At 35.2% G+C, this 19631-nt stretch overlaps 1 protein-coding gene across 1 annotated transcript in view; it reads left to right on the top strand.

Annotated features, from left to right (window-relative positions):
• The window catches only part of LOC131955384 (uncharacterized), a 35935-nt gene continuing 16304 nt past the window's right edge, over positions 1 to 19631 (top strand). Inside the window, exon 1 of the mRNA XM_059319508.1 lies at positions 1 to 479. Coding sequence (XP_059175491.1) covers positions 9 to 479 — 471 coding nt within the window. The 5' untranslated portion in view covers positions 1 to 8. The remainder of the gene's footprint in view (positions 480 to 19631) is intronic.

Below are 19631 nucleotides of genomic sequence, written 5' to 3'. Positions count from 1 at the left end.
TAAACAACATGCCCGAGTATGTAACCTTGACCTCAAGTTCAAAGTGCCCAACGGACCAGAAAAACTTTCAGAAAGTTCTGTACCCAACAAAACAACCTGGTATTGCACTTTGCGGTAAAATAGCTCACAGTGGAGGAATTGATCCTCAGAAAGCCATTGAATGGTTTGAGATGCAAAAACTTCTGGGAGTTGATAAAATTCTGATCTACGACCTCGGAAATCCTGAAGGTTTAACTCGGGTGTTTAGACATTACCAACAGGAAGGGATTTTAGACTTGCAGCCTTACGAGCTTATAGGAGAGCCTAAAACTCGAACACTTTCCGAAGCCTACAAGCATACTGCACAGTTTAATTATGACGAAACGTTGGCGGTCCTGGAGTGTAGGCATCGAATGGCAGGATACGATTACATCATAAGTCACGATGTTGACGAAATGATCATTCCACGCAAGGAAGTAGATTTAAAAACATTCTTTCAGGTTAGATCAAGTGAATATTTTTTTCTCATTTTAAATTGAAAATATAAAACAAAATTATTCAGGCAATATTTAAACAAAACGACTACCGCATCATGTACAAAATAGGGTTACTTTGAAGCATCTAATATAAGGCATTAATCACATTCTCCCCCCTCCATCCCAAACAACACAGTACTCTCCTCACGCCCCCTTTACTCCATATACATGGGTGAAATAGAATAATTTTAAATTTTATTCCAGAGAAATCTATGCCTTAACCATTATTATAATATCCCGCCCCCTACGCCATTAAGCACTATATCAAGTGCCACCTCCCCTATACCCACACAAAGGAGCTACATTTTGACAAAAATCCCGGCAAAATATACTTCCAAATCTGACAAAGGGACACAAACGGTATTTTTTATTCAAGTCTCAACCCATTTTTGTAAAATATAAAATTGAACACGGAAAACAGATTTTATCTGGACATTGTTATTTGCATTGACAAAATAGGAAACTCCAGCAAATCTAAGACTATCTGTGTAACAATGGAACACACACACATAACTAAACCCATCTACTCTTTGTAACAACGGAACACACACAACCACACACGAACAAACACACAACCACACAGCAATCTAAAACTATTTATTCTGTGTAGCAAAAGAACACACACATACACACATACACACACACAACCACACACACACACCAATCCAAAACGATGTACTCTATTGAACAAAAGAACACACACATACACAACACACACACACACAATCACAACAACACAACCACAAACACGCACACACCAAACTAAAACTATCTACTCTGTGTACTAAAGGAACACACACACACACACCAATCTAAACTATCTACTATCTGTAAAAAAGGAACAAACACACACACACACACAACCACATACACACACCAATCTAAAACTATCTAACTGTGTAACAAAAGAACACACACAACCACACACGAACAAACAAACAACCACACACCAATCTAAAACTATTTATTCTATGTAGCAAAAGAACACACTTATACACCAACACACCACACACAAACACACACCAATCTAAAACTATCCACTCTGTCTAAAAAAGGAAAAATGGTCCCAGCACCCGACTGCTTCAGCACTTTTCTTCCACACGGAGTTTTTCCTCACAACCTGGCCAGCGAACAATCCTGAAGAACAACTTATGGTCAAACGGTTCAGGTAAGTCGATGGCTTAACACCGTCTCCAGGTATGAAACTGTGCAGTATACACAATTGCATCTATTACGCTGTTCAGTGCTTATTAAGTTTACATTCTGATATTATTGCGCTTTCAAAAAATTCGATATTAGTCTATTGAACATAACCAACTGTCATGCCAGTCGGTTGGTTTTAATCTTTGAATTTGTAAAAACCCTCAACCTGATAATCACTCAACCCGCCAATCAGTCTTTTATGCCAATAATGTTCGACAAACACAATATTAAAATCTTATAACCACTAATCTAAGCATACTTTCTACAATACAGTAATGTATAGTCGGAATTCAACATTAATTAACATTTTAATTAGCAATTTGTAAGAAATAAATATGTGTCAAAATGGCTTCAGAATTGTTTAACGAATTGTACTAAATTTAGGACAACTATAAATTGTGAGTACCTGTAATAGTTAAGGTATTTTGTACCATCTGTCAGGAACACGACGGTGCCACGTTGGGAGTGCTACAAGTACGTGTACCTGCCGACACGTGTCATCACGTCAATTACTCACACTGTGTTCTCCAAGCCTGGCTTCGGCACGTGAGTTGTTTTTTTTTTATCCGTTGGCTTAGTTTAAATAATCGAGCTTACGTAATTTTTTAAAAGTAAACCAGACAACCTTTTTTTCCCATTGGGATAGAGTCTTCGGCTGCACAGCACAAAGCAAACCATTATTGCATTTGCCCACCCATAATTTACGATCTTTTAACCCCAAATGAATCCCTGTTTTTTTTTTCTCACTCAGACTCCTAAACGATCCCTTTGGGGCATCCATTAAGGACGCCCATTTGGAATAGGAGGGGGGGGGGTCATAGTGAAGTCGAGTTTTGTGTACGCTTACAGAAGGGAAAGATACGGAAGTAGGTTGGGTTAGCGACATTTACTAACAACACAAAAAATTATATATATATATATATATATATATATATATATATATATATATATATATATATATATATATATATATATACATATATGTATAACACCTTATTATATTATTAGAATCTTGTCCAGATAAGCCAAACCGAAAATGAAACATCTTAACCCGAAAAAGAATATAAATAAACCGGGAGTGATCTCCCCTAAACTTTCTCGAATGTTCTAATATAACACTATGTGGGATGGCAACTCGGAATATAGACATGATTTTTGTTTACTTAAACTTTTAAAAATAGAATAAAATCTAGTAGAAAAAAGAATTGCGCACCAAGCGAAAGCCAAAACAAAATGTGCATAATAGTACGCAATATTATTAGTGCTTAATAAATTTACGTACGTGTTTTGAGAAATCAGAAATAGCGTAAATTAGTACTTCCGGTGAACGGAAATTACTCAAAATTTGACAGAAGATAGAGAATTAGATCTTTTACTTATATGTGAAATTTCATTTATCTATCTGAAATAGTACTAGAAAATACTAGAAAACGGAAATAGTTATAGGCTTTTGAAAAATTCAAAGTAGAAAAAGTACCACTTCCGGTTATTGGGAATCGCTCAAAAGTTGATACGGATCTACGATTTTGATAAAAAATTATATATGAAATTTCATCAACCTAGCTGTAACGGTACTTAAGTTATCGTGTTTTCACACAGATAGACACACACACACACACACAGACAGACAGACACACGGACATAAGGACAAGATTGCAAAATTATGTTTTTCCGTATCAGTGGGGTGTAAAACGTCGAGATTTGTGAAAATCTCGATTTTTTTATTTGCACGATTACAAGACTTTCTCTATACTTCATATATACGAAAAAGTAAAAATATGTTTATGAAAAATGAAAATTAAAATTATAAAAAAATAGGGCTTAATGAGAACATGTCTTTAATAATTTGCATGAAACGGTCTGTATTTGTATACCTTCAACCCTAAAAATTACCTTTAACCCCAGCGCCAACATACAGCCGACTGACGCCATCCTCCACCACTACAGGCAGTGCCCAGAGGACACCTGGAAAACCTGCAGCGTACCGTCCAAAATTGATGACGTCATGACCAGGTACAAGGATCTCGACCAGAAGGTCGTCAAGGTCAGGGAAGCGACGTCCATCCAACCAATATATAAAATTATCAAATAAAATCTTAGACATGCACTATAAAATTGAAAGAACTAAACTCGGGCAGATGAGGCTCGTTAGCTGGGGACAGCCACTCTTCTAGGAGAGACAACTCCAAAATAAAACAACTGCTGCCTTGTAGTTTGTTCTTGTTTGAACAAAGGCTATGGAAGCAAATCCAAAAAGAAAAGCAGGCTGAAATCGGAGTCAATGGCCTCAATGGCGCGTAATCAGTTGACACGTATCCTTTAATTGTGATGGAGGCGTGGTCGAGTCGGCAAAAGTTTCGACCCTCTGGCAGATAAGGCTCGATCCCTTCCAACACTAAAAATTAAGAACGAAGAAGAAGAAGAAGAAAGAACTAAAGAAAAGGTTAACTGCATGTTTTCAAAGGACACGGAAAGTCAAATAAAAAAACAAAGTCAACACAAACTCAATAAATAATTTTTTTGTTTAAGTTTAATCGGATATTTTAGTGTGTCCAACTTAATAATCATTGAATAAAAAATAACTATCCAACAGCTTAATATAAGACTATCCATTGCTAAGTTAAGGCTTTTTTATATTAGTAAACTATCTGACTTTTTTACCTTTTTATGTATTGTCAAATAAGCTGTTAAATAATATTTTGAGTAATGTCTGAATCAAAATTATATCCTTGGCTAACACTGCAATCATTGTATTGAACTGTACACAAATCAACTGATATATCAATTTACCTTAATATACCCTTTTATTTCCTTGTCATAAATATTTTCGTCCATGTTTTATATTTCATCTCATTTTAGCTTTTTTTTTCAATAGCTACGTTTGCAATCAATGACGCATGTGTATATTGATACAAACTCAAGACAATAATTTAATAACTTATAATCCATGCATTGAGCTGTATTAAATAAATACTACTCAGGATTTTCTTTAGAACTGATGTGTAGGAGCCCATACCCACAGTGTTTTGACTTAAATGATGTAATAAGAATATCGCTTAGGAATTGTAGGTACATTTTTTTGGCAACTACGTAGATATATATGAAAAGTATTTATTTACAGAAGTGAAATTGTGTCTGTTTTCGTTTAAAACATGTTTTGTTACATCAAATTAAAAAAGATTTTAAAATAAGTGTTTTCATTAACTTATTTTTACTTTTTAGTACATTTTTAATTTGAGGTTTTTTTTGTTGTGATTTTGTCCCCACACCAGGCATAATATGCTGTTGTTGGTATCCTACCGGGGTTTCCCGTTTTCTCATTTCATTTTTAGCTTTATTTCTGGCATCATTCGGCTCAACCCTTAGAGAAAAGTCTTGATTTATTTGCGAATTCTTTAATTTCAATATTTCTTCCGTTATCTTTGTTGGTTTTAATAAAAGTTCTTTCAAAGACTCGCACTTCACGTGATAAGAATCCGTTTTTAGATTAAACAGCTCTTCATATATTTTATTATATTTTATTTCAATATCTCTTAGCTCTAAACATTTATCAACATCAAACTTATGATACCTTACTATAAGATCATTGTCTTGAGCTGTATCCAACAAGTGCTACAGCTCCTCATGTTTCACGCTGATAAAAAATATCTTCAGTTTAGGAAACGAATTACATATAAAGTAACCCAACACACAGATGATACTAAATATAGCTAGCGCTAGAAAACAAACATGTTTTGAAGTTTCCATATTAGCTCTAGCCTGCGCACAGAATGACTTATAAAGTTATAAACAATCACACCGCTCGTGCAAAAGAGAGCTAGCGGAAGTAAATCAACACGAATAGAAGTCCCTACGTGAAGGTTGCCTGCTACAAGTACACAATGCGAATTCATAATCGAATACTCGATTCCTCGCTGCTTGATAATGTGTGGTATAAATAATGCTGTTAACTACGTAGTTTTCCTTGGTGGATCGGCTTAACGTTTTCGGGATTTTCAAATAAATTTCAATCTCAATCTCTATCCACTGCAGGTTTGAACACATTTGCTGAACTTTTAGAAAATATATTTGATAATATTTTAATTCAGACTTTTTGATAGTTTTAAGAATTCCTTAAACTGAAATTAAGACACATAGTCAGTAATCCTAAGCAGTTTATTAAAGCATTCTACAACTAAATTATCAACTACTTTTAAAATTTAATTTAAGTAGCAGATTCTAGATCTAAGACTAGTCATACAATCTATTTCAATTTCATATAATTTTGTTTGCTAGATTCTAGATCTTAGAGACCATTAAATTTTTTTACTACTAGTTGTATTTATAATACTGCTGTATTTTGAATCGAAAATAAGTCTAAATTTTGTAATTAAATTTAATTAAATAAATAGATACTATATTCCAGTGGGAGGGGGGGTTAAATTTTTCCCGCATCATAAATGAGTATATAAGAGGCGTAGCGTCCCTCCCCGGCCCCCGAGGACAAACTTTTCATTTGCACCCCCCCCCCCTCAGATCTAATTTAGTTTACAACATGATAAGTTTTAGAGATAGATTTTATATCTAAATATTAAATACATGTTTTAATTTTGTGAAAGCCTTTTGAGAACAAATAATCTTACAAGGTGGGCCGTGGTGTGTAGAGAGCATAAATAATGAGGAAATTAATTTTTTTTTTTATCAAATAATGTTTATTTTGCAAAATAACAGTAAGTAGCAATTTTGCTGTATAAATGTACATCGATTTGACCTAAAAAGTGGACATACTGCATGTGTCTTCTATACCCAAACGGGTGGGCGGATAGTAGGTCAGTCAGCTATGAAATAGATTAGGTCTGGTAGTACACTGTGTTAAAGTCTCTTTTGATATGTCTTTAAGGAAATGGATCAGATAAAAAAGCATTATGTGTTTATCCACACGCATCAAATATACTTTTTAAAGGATAGAAAATAATGTCACTAACCCCCCCCCCCACACACACACCGAACACTCCCCCGCTTTTGCTAACCAACATTACAACTACACGCTACGATTAATATTAAACTCCACCCCCCCCCCCCCCACTTCCTTACACAGCACAACCTACACGTCACACCACTAACCACACGACCCATACATTCGCAATATACCGAAGCCTATTTCACTACACACATACACCTAACAACACACTGAGTAGACCCAACCCCAACACTCTTGCCCCACACCCCAAAACATCACTCCACACCCAACTCTCGCGACAAAACACAACACCGCCACACTACACAATATATTATTCAAGGGACATCGCACCACCCTCTACCTCAAAGGCAAATAACAGGACACCCACTTGCCCCAAGATCCGCACACAATTATTCATTTTTTATCACACAGACAACTTTTCATTACCCCACCCCTACAGACATAATTAATATACATCACATAAAAGGAGTAGACCAAACCACACACACATACACTGTAAATTTTCGCATATATCAATACGTACATAAAATTGAGTGTTGCAAAACTGCAATCGGCACCGTATTATAACAACAAAGTTATAATTAATACAGTAGCGTAGCTAGGGGGGGGGGGGGGAGGAGGGGGCGCCAAAATGGGTTGGAAAAATAAATTAAAAGGTTGAGGGGGGTGCAAATCGAAAGTTTGAGGGGGGGGGGGTGCAAATCGAAAATTTTGTCCCCGGGCGCCGGGAAGGGTCGCAACGCCTCTGAATTAATATAATGTTAAAGTTAAATGCATTAAATTGTACCTCCACCGGGCCTTTAAAAACATTGCTGCGAAGGTATCTATGGACTAAAATAAATAGAGCGGGTCTTGAAAGTAGAGTGCGATTTGGCAATCTACTAAGTGTAGGCGAGAAACGAACGACATATTTCCCGTTCTCAACGAAAGAGCCCGTCGTTCTCCACGACTGAATTGTTTCACATTTAATACCGCGTTTACACTTGCGACATGTATAGTATACATGTCGCAAGTGTAAACGCGGTCTAGAAAAAAACAACTTCGCAATAAGTGAGTAGGCTCCCCTTATTATCTTAGGCCCTATAGCGAAGTTTTTTTCTAGATTTTTTTCGCAATTGTTAACGCGGTATAAGACGAAGCCAAAATGAATGAAATATGTTTGAGGAATGAATAATTGGTACCTTTCCCCAGTATTAATTCGGAAACACCAAATTTGGCTTTATAAGCATTTACTTAAACAATGGGTGTTCTTATTTGTGTACATAAATGTTCGTAAAAATGTGTATGAAATATTTAATACAAGTGTATGGGCGTCATGAATCTCTTAGGATACACAAACAACACATTAAAGCTAGGTATAATAGACTCTTTTAATTTCATCAATCGGCTTTCCAGTTCCACATCAACCTGTCTATTTGCAACACAACCTTCAGCTTCCAGAGTTTCTCCCAGGCAGCTCTTTGGCCCGAAAATTTTTTACCGCCCCCCCCCCCCCCCCGAACGAAACGAAATTTATATAATTTATATAGAAAATATATACTTTTAACAGTGTCCGCCCCCCCCCCCCCGAAGAAAGTTTACCGCCCCCCCCCCAAAAAAAAGATTTCAAGTCCCCCCCCCGGAGAAAAAAGTCTGGAAGAAACACTGTCAGCTTCCCTCAGCATTCATTTGTACACACCTCATTTCTCGCGCTCACAGCACACCCACTATCACTCGACCAGTCGCTTTCCTTTTGTACCCTCGTTCATTCCGTTCAACAACATACACAGACAACACACCAGGCCTTGCGTATCGCTACAGGATAAAAACAAAAACGCAGTGATTTGTTACACCTATACACCTTTTATAAACTTTACATCACCGCATACCATCCACATGTCCCTAGCTGATGCAATTAGCGGAATTTAAAAAAAAAAGAAATCCAACAACTCGACACAATATATATATATATATATATATATATATATATATATATATATATATATATATATATATATATGTATATATATATATAAATGTATATATATATATATATATGTATATATATACATCAGGCTTGTACTATGTAAAATACACATAGAACAAAGACAAGGCATTTAAATTTCAGAGAATAGCTACATAGCAACTATGTATAGAATAGAATATTTGCCAGAACATCATCATGTTTACTCCTTGTGCATAACAAATAACGGTGACAGGACAAATGATCTGAGGAAAAATGATCTCAGACAAAATAGCTCAGACAAAATATCTCATTGCAAAAATTTAATAGTATAATATACGATGATTTTATTTGATTTGAACATTTTTTTAATGATTGTCATAAGTTGTTTTTTTTTTACTTTATTTAATAATGTTTGTACGCCTAAATAATAACCGTAAGAGATGCTTGCCGCATAAATTTGTCATATTGCACTAAATATTTTAAAACTGCGATTATATTATGTTAAGATTAAAGACATTTTTCTATAAACCGCGTGGGTGCGCTTGCCAAACATGAGACAACCCTACCACGTCAGGTGAAAGAAATTATATCTGAGGTTATAAAATAATAATAAAAGCAAACGTTTGTATCAAGGTGACCGCCCGCTATGATGGCAGAGACATCCGCCCTCCATGGACAATACCACTAGCATCGTAAGTCAATAGTTGTGCGTCTGTCACACCTTAGTGATCTCGTGACAAATGCTTATTAAAACGATAGCAGTCATTGCGAAGCTGTTTGTCGTAATGTGCACGAAAACAAGGAAGTATTAGTGGTGATTATCCGGCAATGGCCTCTTTCGTTACATCACAGAAAGGTTATAGGACATTTGTTTCTGGTGAATTTCTGTTTATAAAAGCCAGAAGAGGAGCATCAGGAAATGTGAACTTAAAACATGTTGAGCAAGAGTTCACACATTTAAAAAAAATATTTTGTGTGTTTTGAACACAAATATTGTATAACTACCTTTAGTTTGTTTGTTTTAAACATTATCATTTATTATGCCGTTTAAGTTAAAGGATGTAAGTTTTTAAATTTTATTTTTTCAAATCAAATGTTATTATAAAGATTAAGTTTAATAATTGTTTGATGTTTTGTTAAGTTTAGCAAAAATCATTTTATTCACAATCACTATGCGTAAAAAGTATACAAAGCCATATGACAGTCAATTAAAAATGTTCAAATCAACTAAAATCATCTAATATACTAATACAATTTTGCTGTGAGATATTTTTTCTGAGATATTTGGTCTGATATCATTGAGCCATGATATAATTTGTCCTGATATATTATTATTTTGTCCTGGTATCTTTTGTCCATGAGATCAATTGTCATGGAACCCAAATAACAATAAACACAGTAAACATACATTCGAAAGAAATTTAAATAAAGGGTACCAGTACTTGCTTTCAACTCTATTTCTGTACAACATGATGGAAATGTTGTATAACTAATGTCCGACACATGTGTTGTCTCACCACCGTTTTGTTGTATGCTATGTCCCAGACTTTGACCAGATCAAATATCACCTTAAAGCTACATCAAAAGCATAGATTTGTGGCATAGTATCGTTCCAGATATCGTTCCCGATGATTAAATCGTATGATCCCTTTTCGAACACTATGGCCCAGACTTGTCTCGTCACATACTGTGATTGAATGTATGACCGTGCCACCAAACACCTCTACCATTTTCCATTCACCTGTGTAGGTACTATTCGAAGTAGTTACTTTTAACTGCAATAGTAGAGCAACCCGTGCCTCTAATTGCCTCTACCGTATGAGCTATTAATGTCGATATTTTCGGTGCGATCTGTAGTAACATTGCTTGTTCTATTTCTCTTAGTAACGGTGCTTGTTCTATTTCTCTTAGTAACGGTGCTTGTTCTATTTCTCTTAGTAACGGTGCTTGTTCTATTTCTCTTATTAACGGTTCTTGTTCTATTTCTCTTAGTAACGGTGCTTGTTCTATATCTCTTAATAACGGTGCTTGTTCTATTTCTCTTACTAGCGGTGCTTGTTCTATTTGTCTTAGTAACGGTACGTGTTCTATTTCTCTTATTAACGGTGCTTGTTCTATTTCTCTTAGTAACGGTGCTTGTTCTATTTCTCTTAGTAACGGTGCTTTTGCTATTCTCTTATTAACGGTGCTTGTTCTATTTCTCTTAGTAACGGTGCTTTTTCTATTTCTCTTAGTAACGGTGCTTGTTCTATTTCTCTTAGTAACGGTGCTTGTTCTATTTAGAGATACTAAAAATCATGTCTAATCCCTAGTTGCAATCCCCGGTAGCGTTATAAAAGAATATTCGAGAAAGTTTTGGGGAGATCACTCCCGGTTTATTTAATTTATTCTAGAAAACAAGTTCATATTAAAGTGAAAAAGGCAATTGAATTTTACTACGGATTCCACCCCCCCCCCCAACAAACGTTACGTAAAAGCACCGTGCTACACAATTAGTCCCGAGTTATGGACCTTGATTCATTTTCCAAAGAAGTTTGCCATCGACTGCTTGTGTTTGACTGTAGGAGAATAAAAATTCAGCCTCTACAACGTATTACAAAAAAATATAACACATGCTAGTAAAATGTATAACAACACATTTAAATTTGACGACACTTTTGTGGCCCACTAAATGTCAGCCCGAACATATCGTCCTTCCTGCCACTTAACACTTCGAGAAGTAAATATAAATTTGTGTGAAAGTGTTATGGTCCATGTAAGGCTATTGAAAGTGGGAGCAGTGAGGCACGAAATGTTTGCCTCTTTTACACTACAGTTTGAGTAGTAATATTTAATGATTGGGGGGAAAGCATTGGATACTGACCTGTAAAAATTATCCACCTCCCCCAACGTTTTTTAAAAATTACCTCCCTTGGTAAAATTACTAAACAGTTTCATTAGATTTTTCCACCATACTGTTATTATGTTATTAAAATGTATCCACTTTTTCTGAGAATCTAAACGGAAATAATATTTGACATTGATCCTTTTAATGTGTTTTAGCAGTGTTCGTGTATTTAATATTTTCTTGACGTTATGCGAAATAGTAAAACAGTGGCAACTATAAAATACATTTAAGTTGTTATATAAACAAACCCTACTCTTTCTTTTATTAAGACACTGCGATGCACTAAAAACACTGCATGGTGCGATGTTTACTTTTATGGTTCCAAAATCTATAGCGATGCGGAAGGACTGACACACTACCAGCCACCAGCCCGCTAATATTAAAGATAGCTGGTTGCACAAGTAAATAAAATATGACGTCACAGGCTCTAAACCTTTCGTGCACAAAAAAAATAAAATTCAAATGTAGTCATTCGAATAGATTTGTTAACCGTTTAAAAAACGATAGAACGCGATTATGATTCCAATCGTATATGCCCTCCTTATTAGCAACGGTTATTGACCGTTACCGCCGTATGCTTTTTATTTCAATTTTTTACTTGTTTTTTTTAATCTCATATTGAGTTTAAAAGGTGAGTTTTAAAAATGTACTTAAAATAGTAAAATATTGAGACTAACTCTGATTTTAGTCGGATTATCTTCATTTTTAATTAAGCTTTCTAACAAGCAAATTTATTTTAGGTTTATCCGTTTAGCAGACTATGCAAAATGTCTCACAAACTAGGTACCCTATTAGCGGTATCGGTACCGCATTTTCATGTTCCTTCGTTTTATAGAAATTACGTCACCAGGTTTTATACATTTTTTTTCTTAAATGAATAGATTTAAAGATAATAAATTAACATTTTTAAAATAGTAAAAATTGTATGAGTTGAGCTAATATGTTGCGGCCTATACTACGTGCTACTAATGATTGAATTAGGTATACGATAACTCAACACAAAGTTGAAATTAAGTTATACAAAGAATGATTTAAAACTAAAAAACTAGGTTCGATTTGAGTAAGGCTATACGATTTTTAGTTTAACTTTTTAACCACGAAAATAATATTTTTTCGTAATATATTTAGTAGAGGCTTATATCTAAAAATCGAGAAAAGCGGTATCACTAATGTTTTGTCGCTATATCCGTTGGTATGTAGATCAGTTTAAAAAAAAAGAAAACATTCAGACTTAATTTGGATTTACTGTGAGTCGGTATATTAAATATTATTTACACAAATGTTTTACTTTCTTCTTCAGACGTTCACAAGCTGTAAAACCCGACTTACAAAATAGACCCCGTACGCCTAAGTATTAGCGATATCGATACTACCTTTCTCCGCTTTCGTATTCCGCTATATTTGTATTATATTATTAGGCCATTAGTTAGCTAGGTAGGCATGTGGTACCTTTTGCTTTCCTAAAAGTGGTACAGAATTGAATCTGCACTTCATCGTCCACAAATAAAGTCACTCTTTTTTACACACATTCCGCTCCCCCACCCATAGCTTTTCCCTATTGTTGCCAGACGTTTTCCCCAGACCCCGTATCCCCAAGCGTTTGTTAAATGTTATCACAACAGGACAGTGTGGTCTAGTATGTAGTACACCCACTAACTAAACTGATAGATCGGTACCCGGCCTGGTGACCGTAGGTCATCCCACGACCAAACTGTCCTTCACGTTGAAACCAGGCGGCACCATGTCGTATTTAAAACTGGAAACAAAAGACGGACAGAAACCCTTGTGACTAGCGTCTGTCTGCGTAGCTGTGTGAAATGCTCGATTCTTGATAACGTTGCTGTTTGTTTCGCGCCAGCTATGTTCGGTTATCTAACGACACCCACAGATTATCTCTTAACTGACATTCTTCCAATAAGTCAAAACACTCATAATGTTGCACTGTACTGAGCTGTCTCTATGATACCGTTTACCTAGGAATTAGGAATGTTTATTTTTTTTTTACTCAGCCAGTTTCTTTTACTTTTACTATTACTGTGACGTTGGAGTGAAAACATTGAATCTATCCAGTGGTATATTTTTATTCAAATAATTGTTAATGGACCACTTTTAAATTAATAATTTATTAATATCTTGCTAGAGATACTCTATGCAGTTGTAAATGTATAAAAAAATACTTTTTAAAAATTTTATAATTGTGCGCCTACGCAGGGCTATTTCCCTTTCGCCTTTTTTCTATGCTCTCGACGTGACCAATTTTTGCTTTCATTTTCCATAGGCCTAGTTGTCCCCGCAATTTTTACACTAAAACTGTCATATCTACAAACATAATTTTTATATCAGTTGCAACATTTAGTCCCCTTAATACCACCACGTCGTTATTTTGTCATTTTAATTATTTAAAAAATTGTGTGCATCCTGCTAATTATCGATAATTATCTTCATGGGGACCATGCAGGACAAGACGAAGACGCACAATTTATGATTTATCTTTATCTATTACAATAAAAAAAACATACCATAACCTACAAAATTTTAAATAACATGTATATAATAATATTTATATCAAACTCAAAGCTTTAAAAATGTCATAAAAAGCATATCTATATATAAAATTCTCTTCTTGGAGACGATAGAAAACACCAAGCTGTAAGCGCGCCTAGCAGTCCCCTCTCTTCGTCTCTAGGCATATCGCAACCACAACAACCCCACATGGTCTGGTGAGCTGTGGTTCACGCCAAATGCTTACATTTGTACAGCCGGGTTTAGTGACACCTATTAGGGGCAGATAATTTAGTTTGAAACGATTTTAAACTTAGAGGAGGTAACTAAGAGGAGGCTGCTTTCACGGGGGGGGGGGGGAGGGGAGGAGGGGAAGGTTTAGTGTTTTAAAGCAAATATTTTCAGTGACAGCATTGGTACTGAAAAGTAGAAAATAAAACTAAATAGCGGAGTGTGATACGCCACGGGTCGGCTCGTAACTAAATTAAAACGTAAATTTTAACTGCATTGTGACAGGCATTACCAATTCCTACACCCTCCCAGTCATAGCCTTACAGATTAATTGCATTCTCATTATCTGGGCTATTGCTATTGTTGCTGTTGTTTTCCTCCTGCCGTGATCTGTTTCGTTGGATGAGGTATTCGTGGGTCCGGTGTGTGTTTGTATACACTTGGCGATGGTAAGGACCACTGGGTTGGTTGCTCACACCAAAACTGGAATCTCTATTGGGACAGTTCCTCATTATATGGCCCTGCTGGTGACAGTGGAACCACCCCCCCCCCCACTGGGTTGGCTGCCCTCATCGTAATCTCTATTGGGATCGTTCCATATTACGTGGCCCCCTTGGTCGCAGTGGAAACACCCCACAGTCTATTTAACTCCATTGTTGAGTGCTTCATATGCCCTTATGTTTGAGCCTCGACTGTCGTATTCCTCTTTCCCGTCTCTACTCCTGCGTATAGCTGTTCCACTAGTCGTCTTCGCGAGGAAAACTAAGTCGTACTCTGGTTCTTTAATAGAAATGGTACTCTCTGGGTGGGCTATAATGTATTTTTGGCTCTTTTCTGTTACATCTTTTAATGTAGTAGGTTTACTTTCCTGCAAATAGCTTAACAACTGCTTGTCTGCTGACTGTAACACTTTATCAATAAATAATGAATTCGACTATGTTTTCCTCTTTCATTCCCACTTTAGCTGTTTTTAGCCACATCGTAAACGTAGTTCTTAGATCAAGCACGTAGTTTTGGATGTTAGTCTGTTGTGGAATTTTTTTTCTATATGAATCTTTAATATGTAAATATAATTCAAGAAGGGGTTCCTTAAGATGCTTTGATGACTCATGTCTACGTGTTGTGTGCTTTTCACACCTTCATGCTTCATGAGTGCCAGTTCGAACTCCCGCATTTCTTTTCTTTTTCAATTTACTGCTCCTGCTTCATTCTTTCGAGTTTGATTGTTGCTTCCGTCTTCATTTTTTTCTACCTCTATTCTTGCTCCTGCTTGTTCCATTTTCCTTTTCTCAAGTCTATCTTGGCAACTGTTTTCACATTTTCTCTTTCCCTACTGCTCCATGAGTTACTCCTTTCTTCACTCTCATTCACTCTTCTCTTCACCCAGTCGTCCAACTTCTCTCCCTCGTATCGTTGATTCTGACCAGGCTGTACATATTTGCCAAAATTACTGGTTCGTCCATGATCCCATTCGATACTTTAAAAAAAAAAACTCAAAGTGACACGTAACTCAACAGGAGGTTTGTTGGTTTAACAGGTCACAAAACTTATATTTCCTAAGTGTGGATGCCGCTACTCCACCAATATGTGATGGAGTCAGGATTCTCATAGAATACACTAACAACACATTAAGCCTAGGTCTCTTCTATTTTTCTCAATCACCTTTCCAGTTATACATCAACCTGTCTATTTCTACCCCAACCTTCAACTTCCCTCTGCAGAATTTATTCCTACACACCTCATTTCTCGCGCTCACAACACACCAGCTGTCACTCGACCAGTTGCATCCCTTGTACCCTCGTTCACTCAGTACAACAACATACACGTCAACGCACCTGGCCCTTGCGTATCGCTATTGGATATAAACACACATGCAGTGATCCTTCCTACGTATGCACCTTTCATACACATTACATCACCACAACGAGCTATTGCAATGAAAAAAAGTAGACACCTATAGTTTGGTTTAAGAAATTCCCTTCCTTCATCAGGTTTTAAAAATCTCTTTTCTGATCAAAGTTATAGAGGTTTCATCGTTTCAAAGGCAACCAGTACTGCTATTGACAACTATATATTATTTTTGTCTATAGGTTAACAACTATTAACATATGCATTTTTTAAACACCATGAAACGTGTTAATTTTTTTTTTAAATCTGTGGTGTCCAGCCTTAGTTCTGAAATTCAAAACGAATTTACGAAAATAGCTGCAAGATCCTTTATGCTTGTTGAAGATAGTATCTTTTTTGAAGTACGTAACAAAGAAAAAATGGCGTGCAGCTAAACATTAGTTCCCGCTGTTTACGTATGTCAAAGACCCATACTGTTTTATATCTATGTTCATACATCAATAACCAGCAAATTTATCTTTAGCGCGATCTTATCAATTTACATCACATTGCAGGAATAATGTCTTGCAGCGTTGGTTGACGCATGTGATTGAAAATGGAAATATGAGATTAATGGACACACAGACTGAAAGACAGACAAAAACGTTTGTCAAACTAAGTTGTTTTGTCTCATTGAGTTGTAAAACGTCGAGTTTTGTCAAAATCTCAATTTAGATTTGTTGACAATGCTTCTTCTTTACTCCGTTTTATAATTTTTGGTTTAACCTTAACGCACTAAACTCGAATGCTTCGAGTGATTTCGAGTGATTTTTTGTATTTTAAGTAGTACAACAACATACACGTCAACGCACCTGGCCCTTGCGTATCGCTACAGGATATAAACACACATTCAGTGATCCTTCATACGTATGCACCTTTCATACACATTACATCACCACAACGAGCTATCGCAATGAAAAAAGTAGAAACCTATAGTTTGGTTTAAGTAGTACTTAAAATAACACTTTTACCGGACTGATTTTTAAAACAACTTTTTACGAATGTCTAGATTCGATGACAAAGCATTTTGACATACATTGACTTAATTAGATGTGTAATTAACTTTTAAAAACTTAATATAGCTTCTTCTTAAAGTACATTTTTTCCGCTCAATTATGCACTCAATGTTTACGTTCTCTTGGTGTGCAATTACTTATTATACTTAATTATTTTATATTAAAAATAAAGCAGGAGTGATCTCCCTTGAACTTTCTCGAATATTCTTATATAACACTAATAGGAATGACGATTCGGGATAAAGACATGATTTTTACAAGCTTTTATTTAACTCACTTCCTCTGTCGTCAGTCTTGACGGAAACGCAGGAGTGAAAATTCGGAAACTTCTACTTGACCGATACGATTCACATTTGGCACGTGGGTCAAGACATGACGACAATGCAATCTGAAACTAAATTTGACTTAATTGGATGCCTAATTGATTTTTAATGAATTAATTAAAATTTGGACCGAATTAGTAGGCATGTCTGTCCAACCACACCACACGCGTCATCACCTTCAATAGCTGCGCCATCACGTAATGGCTGCGTTCAAAAACCATTGCGCGCCTACTGAACGTGATGTTCAGTAGGCGCGCAATGGTTTTTAGTCATGTAACTCTATTGTAAATAAAACATGTAAAGTACTGAAAAAAAAATTCATAAAAACGTTTTAATAACAAGCTTTTATGTAATGATGCACTATAAAGTAGAAAATAAATTATAGACTACTATTTAAATAACTATAAAGAAAAGCGTGGGTGTCTTCCTTAACATTAGTAAAGGTATCCAATAGATACTAAAGTGACCCACGCTTTTCTTTATAGTTATTTAAATAGTAGTCTATAATTTATTTTCTACTTTTTAGTGCATCATTACATAAAAGCTTGTTATTAAAACGTTTTTTATGAATTTTTTTTATCAATTTTTAAATACTTTAACTTTTTATAAGAGAATAGAATTGCGTATAAAAAGATAATTGCACACCATGTGAACAGGAAACAATATAATCTGTGTATAATAGTGCGAAACACAAGTACGTTATAAGGAAAGAAAGATTAATTAAGATAAAAAATAAATTCATATGCGTTTTCTGAGAAATCAGTAACCAAAAATTACTTACTATTTGACGGAGGAAAGTGAATTAGATCTTTTACTAGCAAAATGAATTTCGTCTGTCTATCGGAAATGGTTCTCAAATTATAGGATTTAGAAAAACCGAAAGTACAATAAATTCCACTTCCGGTAATTGCTAAAACGTTTATACTAATTTGGTGTAATTATTATATTTAAAATGTTATCAACCTTGTTACTCAAGTTATCATGTTCACACACACACACACACACGCACACAGACACACACACACACACAGACACAATTGTAAAATTGCAAAATTATGTTTTTCCGACTTAGCATAAATTAGGTATTGAAAAATTAATAAAAACATTTCTATTACATGGAAAGTGCTTTCTTCTTTTATTATTACTGTTAATTAAAAATATACGAGGAACAATTAGGGAAGATCTTTTTCACTATTTTATAGATACATATGTGTATACCTTTCTAAAACGGGTTTAAACAAATTGATAATAATTCGAAATTTAGAAATAGTAGATTATTATCTGTTACACACCTCAATGGTTGTATGCTTATGACAATAGAAACGCTTCATAAATGAGTTAAAAAGTGACACAACACTAGACAGTAAATTATGCCAATCATCAAAAAGATAGCTCATACTTTGTTTACATTAGGTCCCGGTTTCAATTTTTGCATTTTTGAAGTCTTGTGTCTTGTAAAAAATATAAATTCTTATGTGTCGTTTTTTAAACTGTATATTGCAATCTGTAAAGTTATCCATGAGTTTGGTGATAAAATTACACACAAAAAAAAAACATAAACGTCAGATGGGAGTCGACTTGTTTTTCTGTTCACTCGCGTCTAAACAAGCGCTGGGAAATGGCCTCTGTTCTTTTGTTGTGTGGTTGTATAAAATGCACCCAGGCAGCAGGCCTGTCATAAATGTTATCTTCATACTATACATCAGAAAGAAATAAAACAAATTGGACAGGAGCGCACCATTTGTAATCTGATACGATACATTAAAAAAATCACGAAAGAAGATATGAAATAAAAAGATCCCCGCACAAAAAGATTTAAGTGCCGCCTCAATTTTTCCAAAGAGGTTGATGAAAATCCAACGTCACGACTGGGTCACGCTTGGAATCATCTAGAAAAATAAAAATAAAAAGACGACTGTAATGTTAGTTACTATTGTTCGCGTGTAGATTTGCATGTCGATAAATAAACAGAGATTCAAATTGAGCGTGAAAAATATATTTAATTTTTTTGCCAACTATAAATTTTATGTGGCAAAGCGATACACATGTTTTACAAAAAAAAAATGCAAGCTATAAATTATATCGCCATTTGAATAAAAGCAGCACAGTAAACAACCAATGCGAATAAAAAAAATACATTTAAAACATTTAAAAGCCAGAGA

The sequence above is a fragment of the Physella acuta genome, unplaced genomic scaffold (assembly GCF_028476545.2).
Source record: "Physella acuta isolate Inbredline_101_S28 unplaced genomic scaffold, ASM2847654v3 ptg001064l, whole genome shotgun sequence".
Lineage (NCBI taxonomy): Eukaryota > Metazoa > Mollusca > Gastropoda > Physidae > Physella > Physella acuta.
The sequence above is the reverse complement of the archived record's forward strand: the minus strand, read 5'-3'. Positions and strand labels throughout refer to the sequence as shown.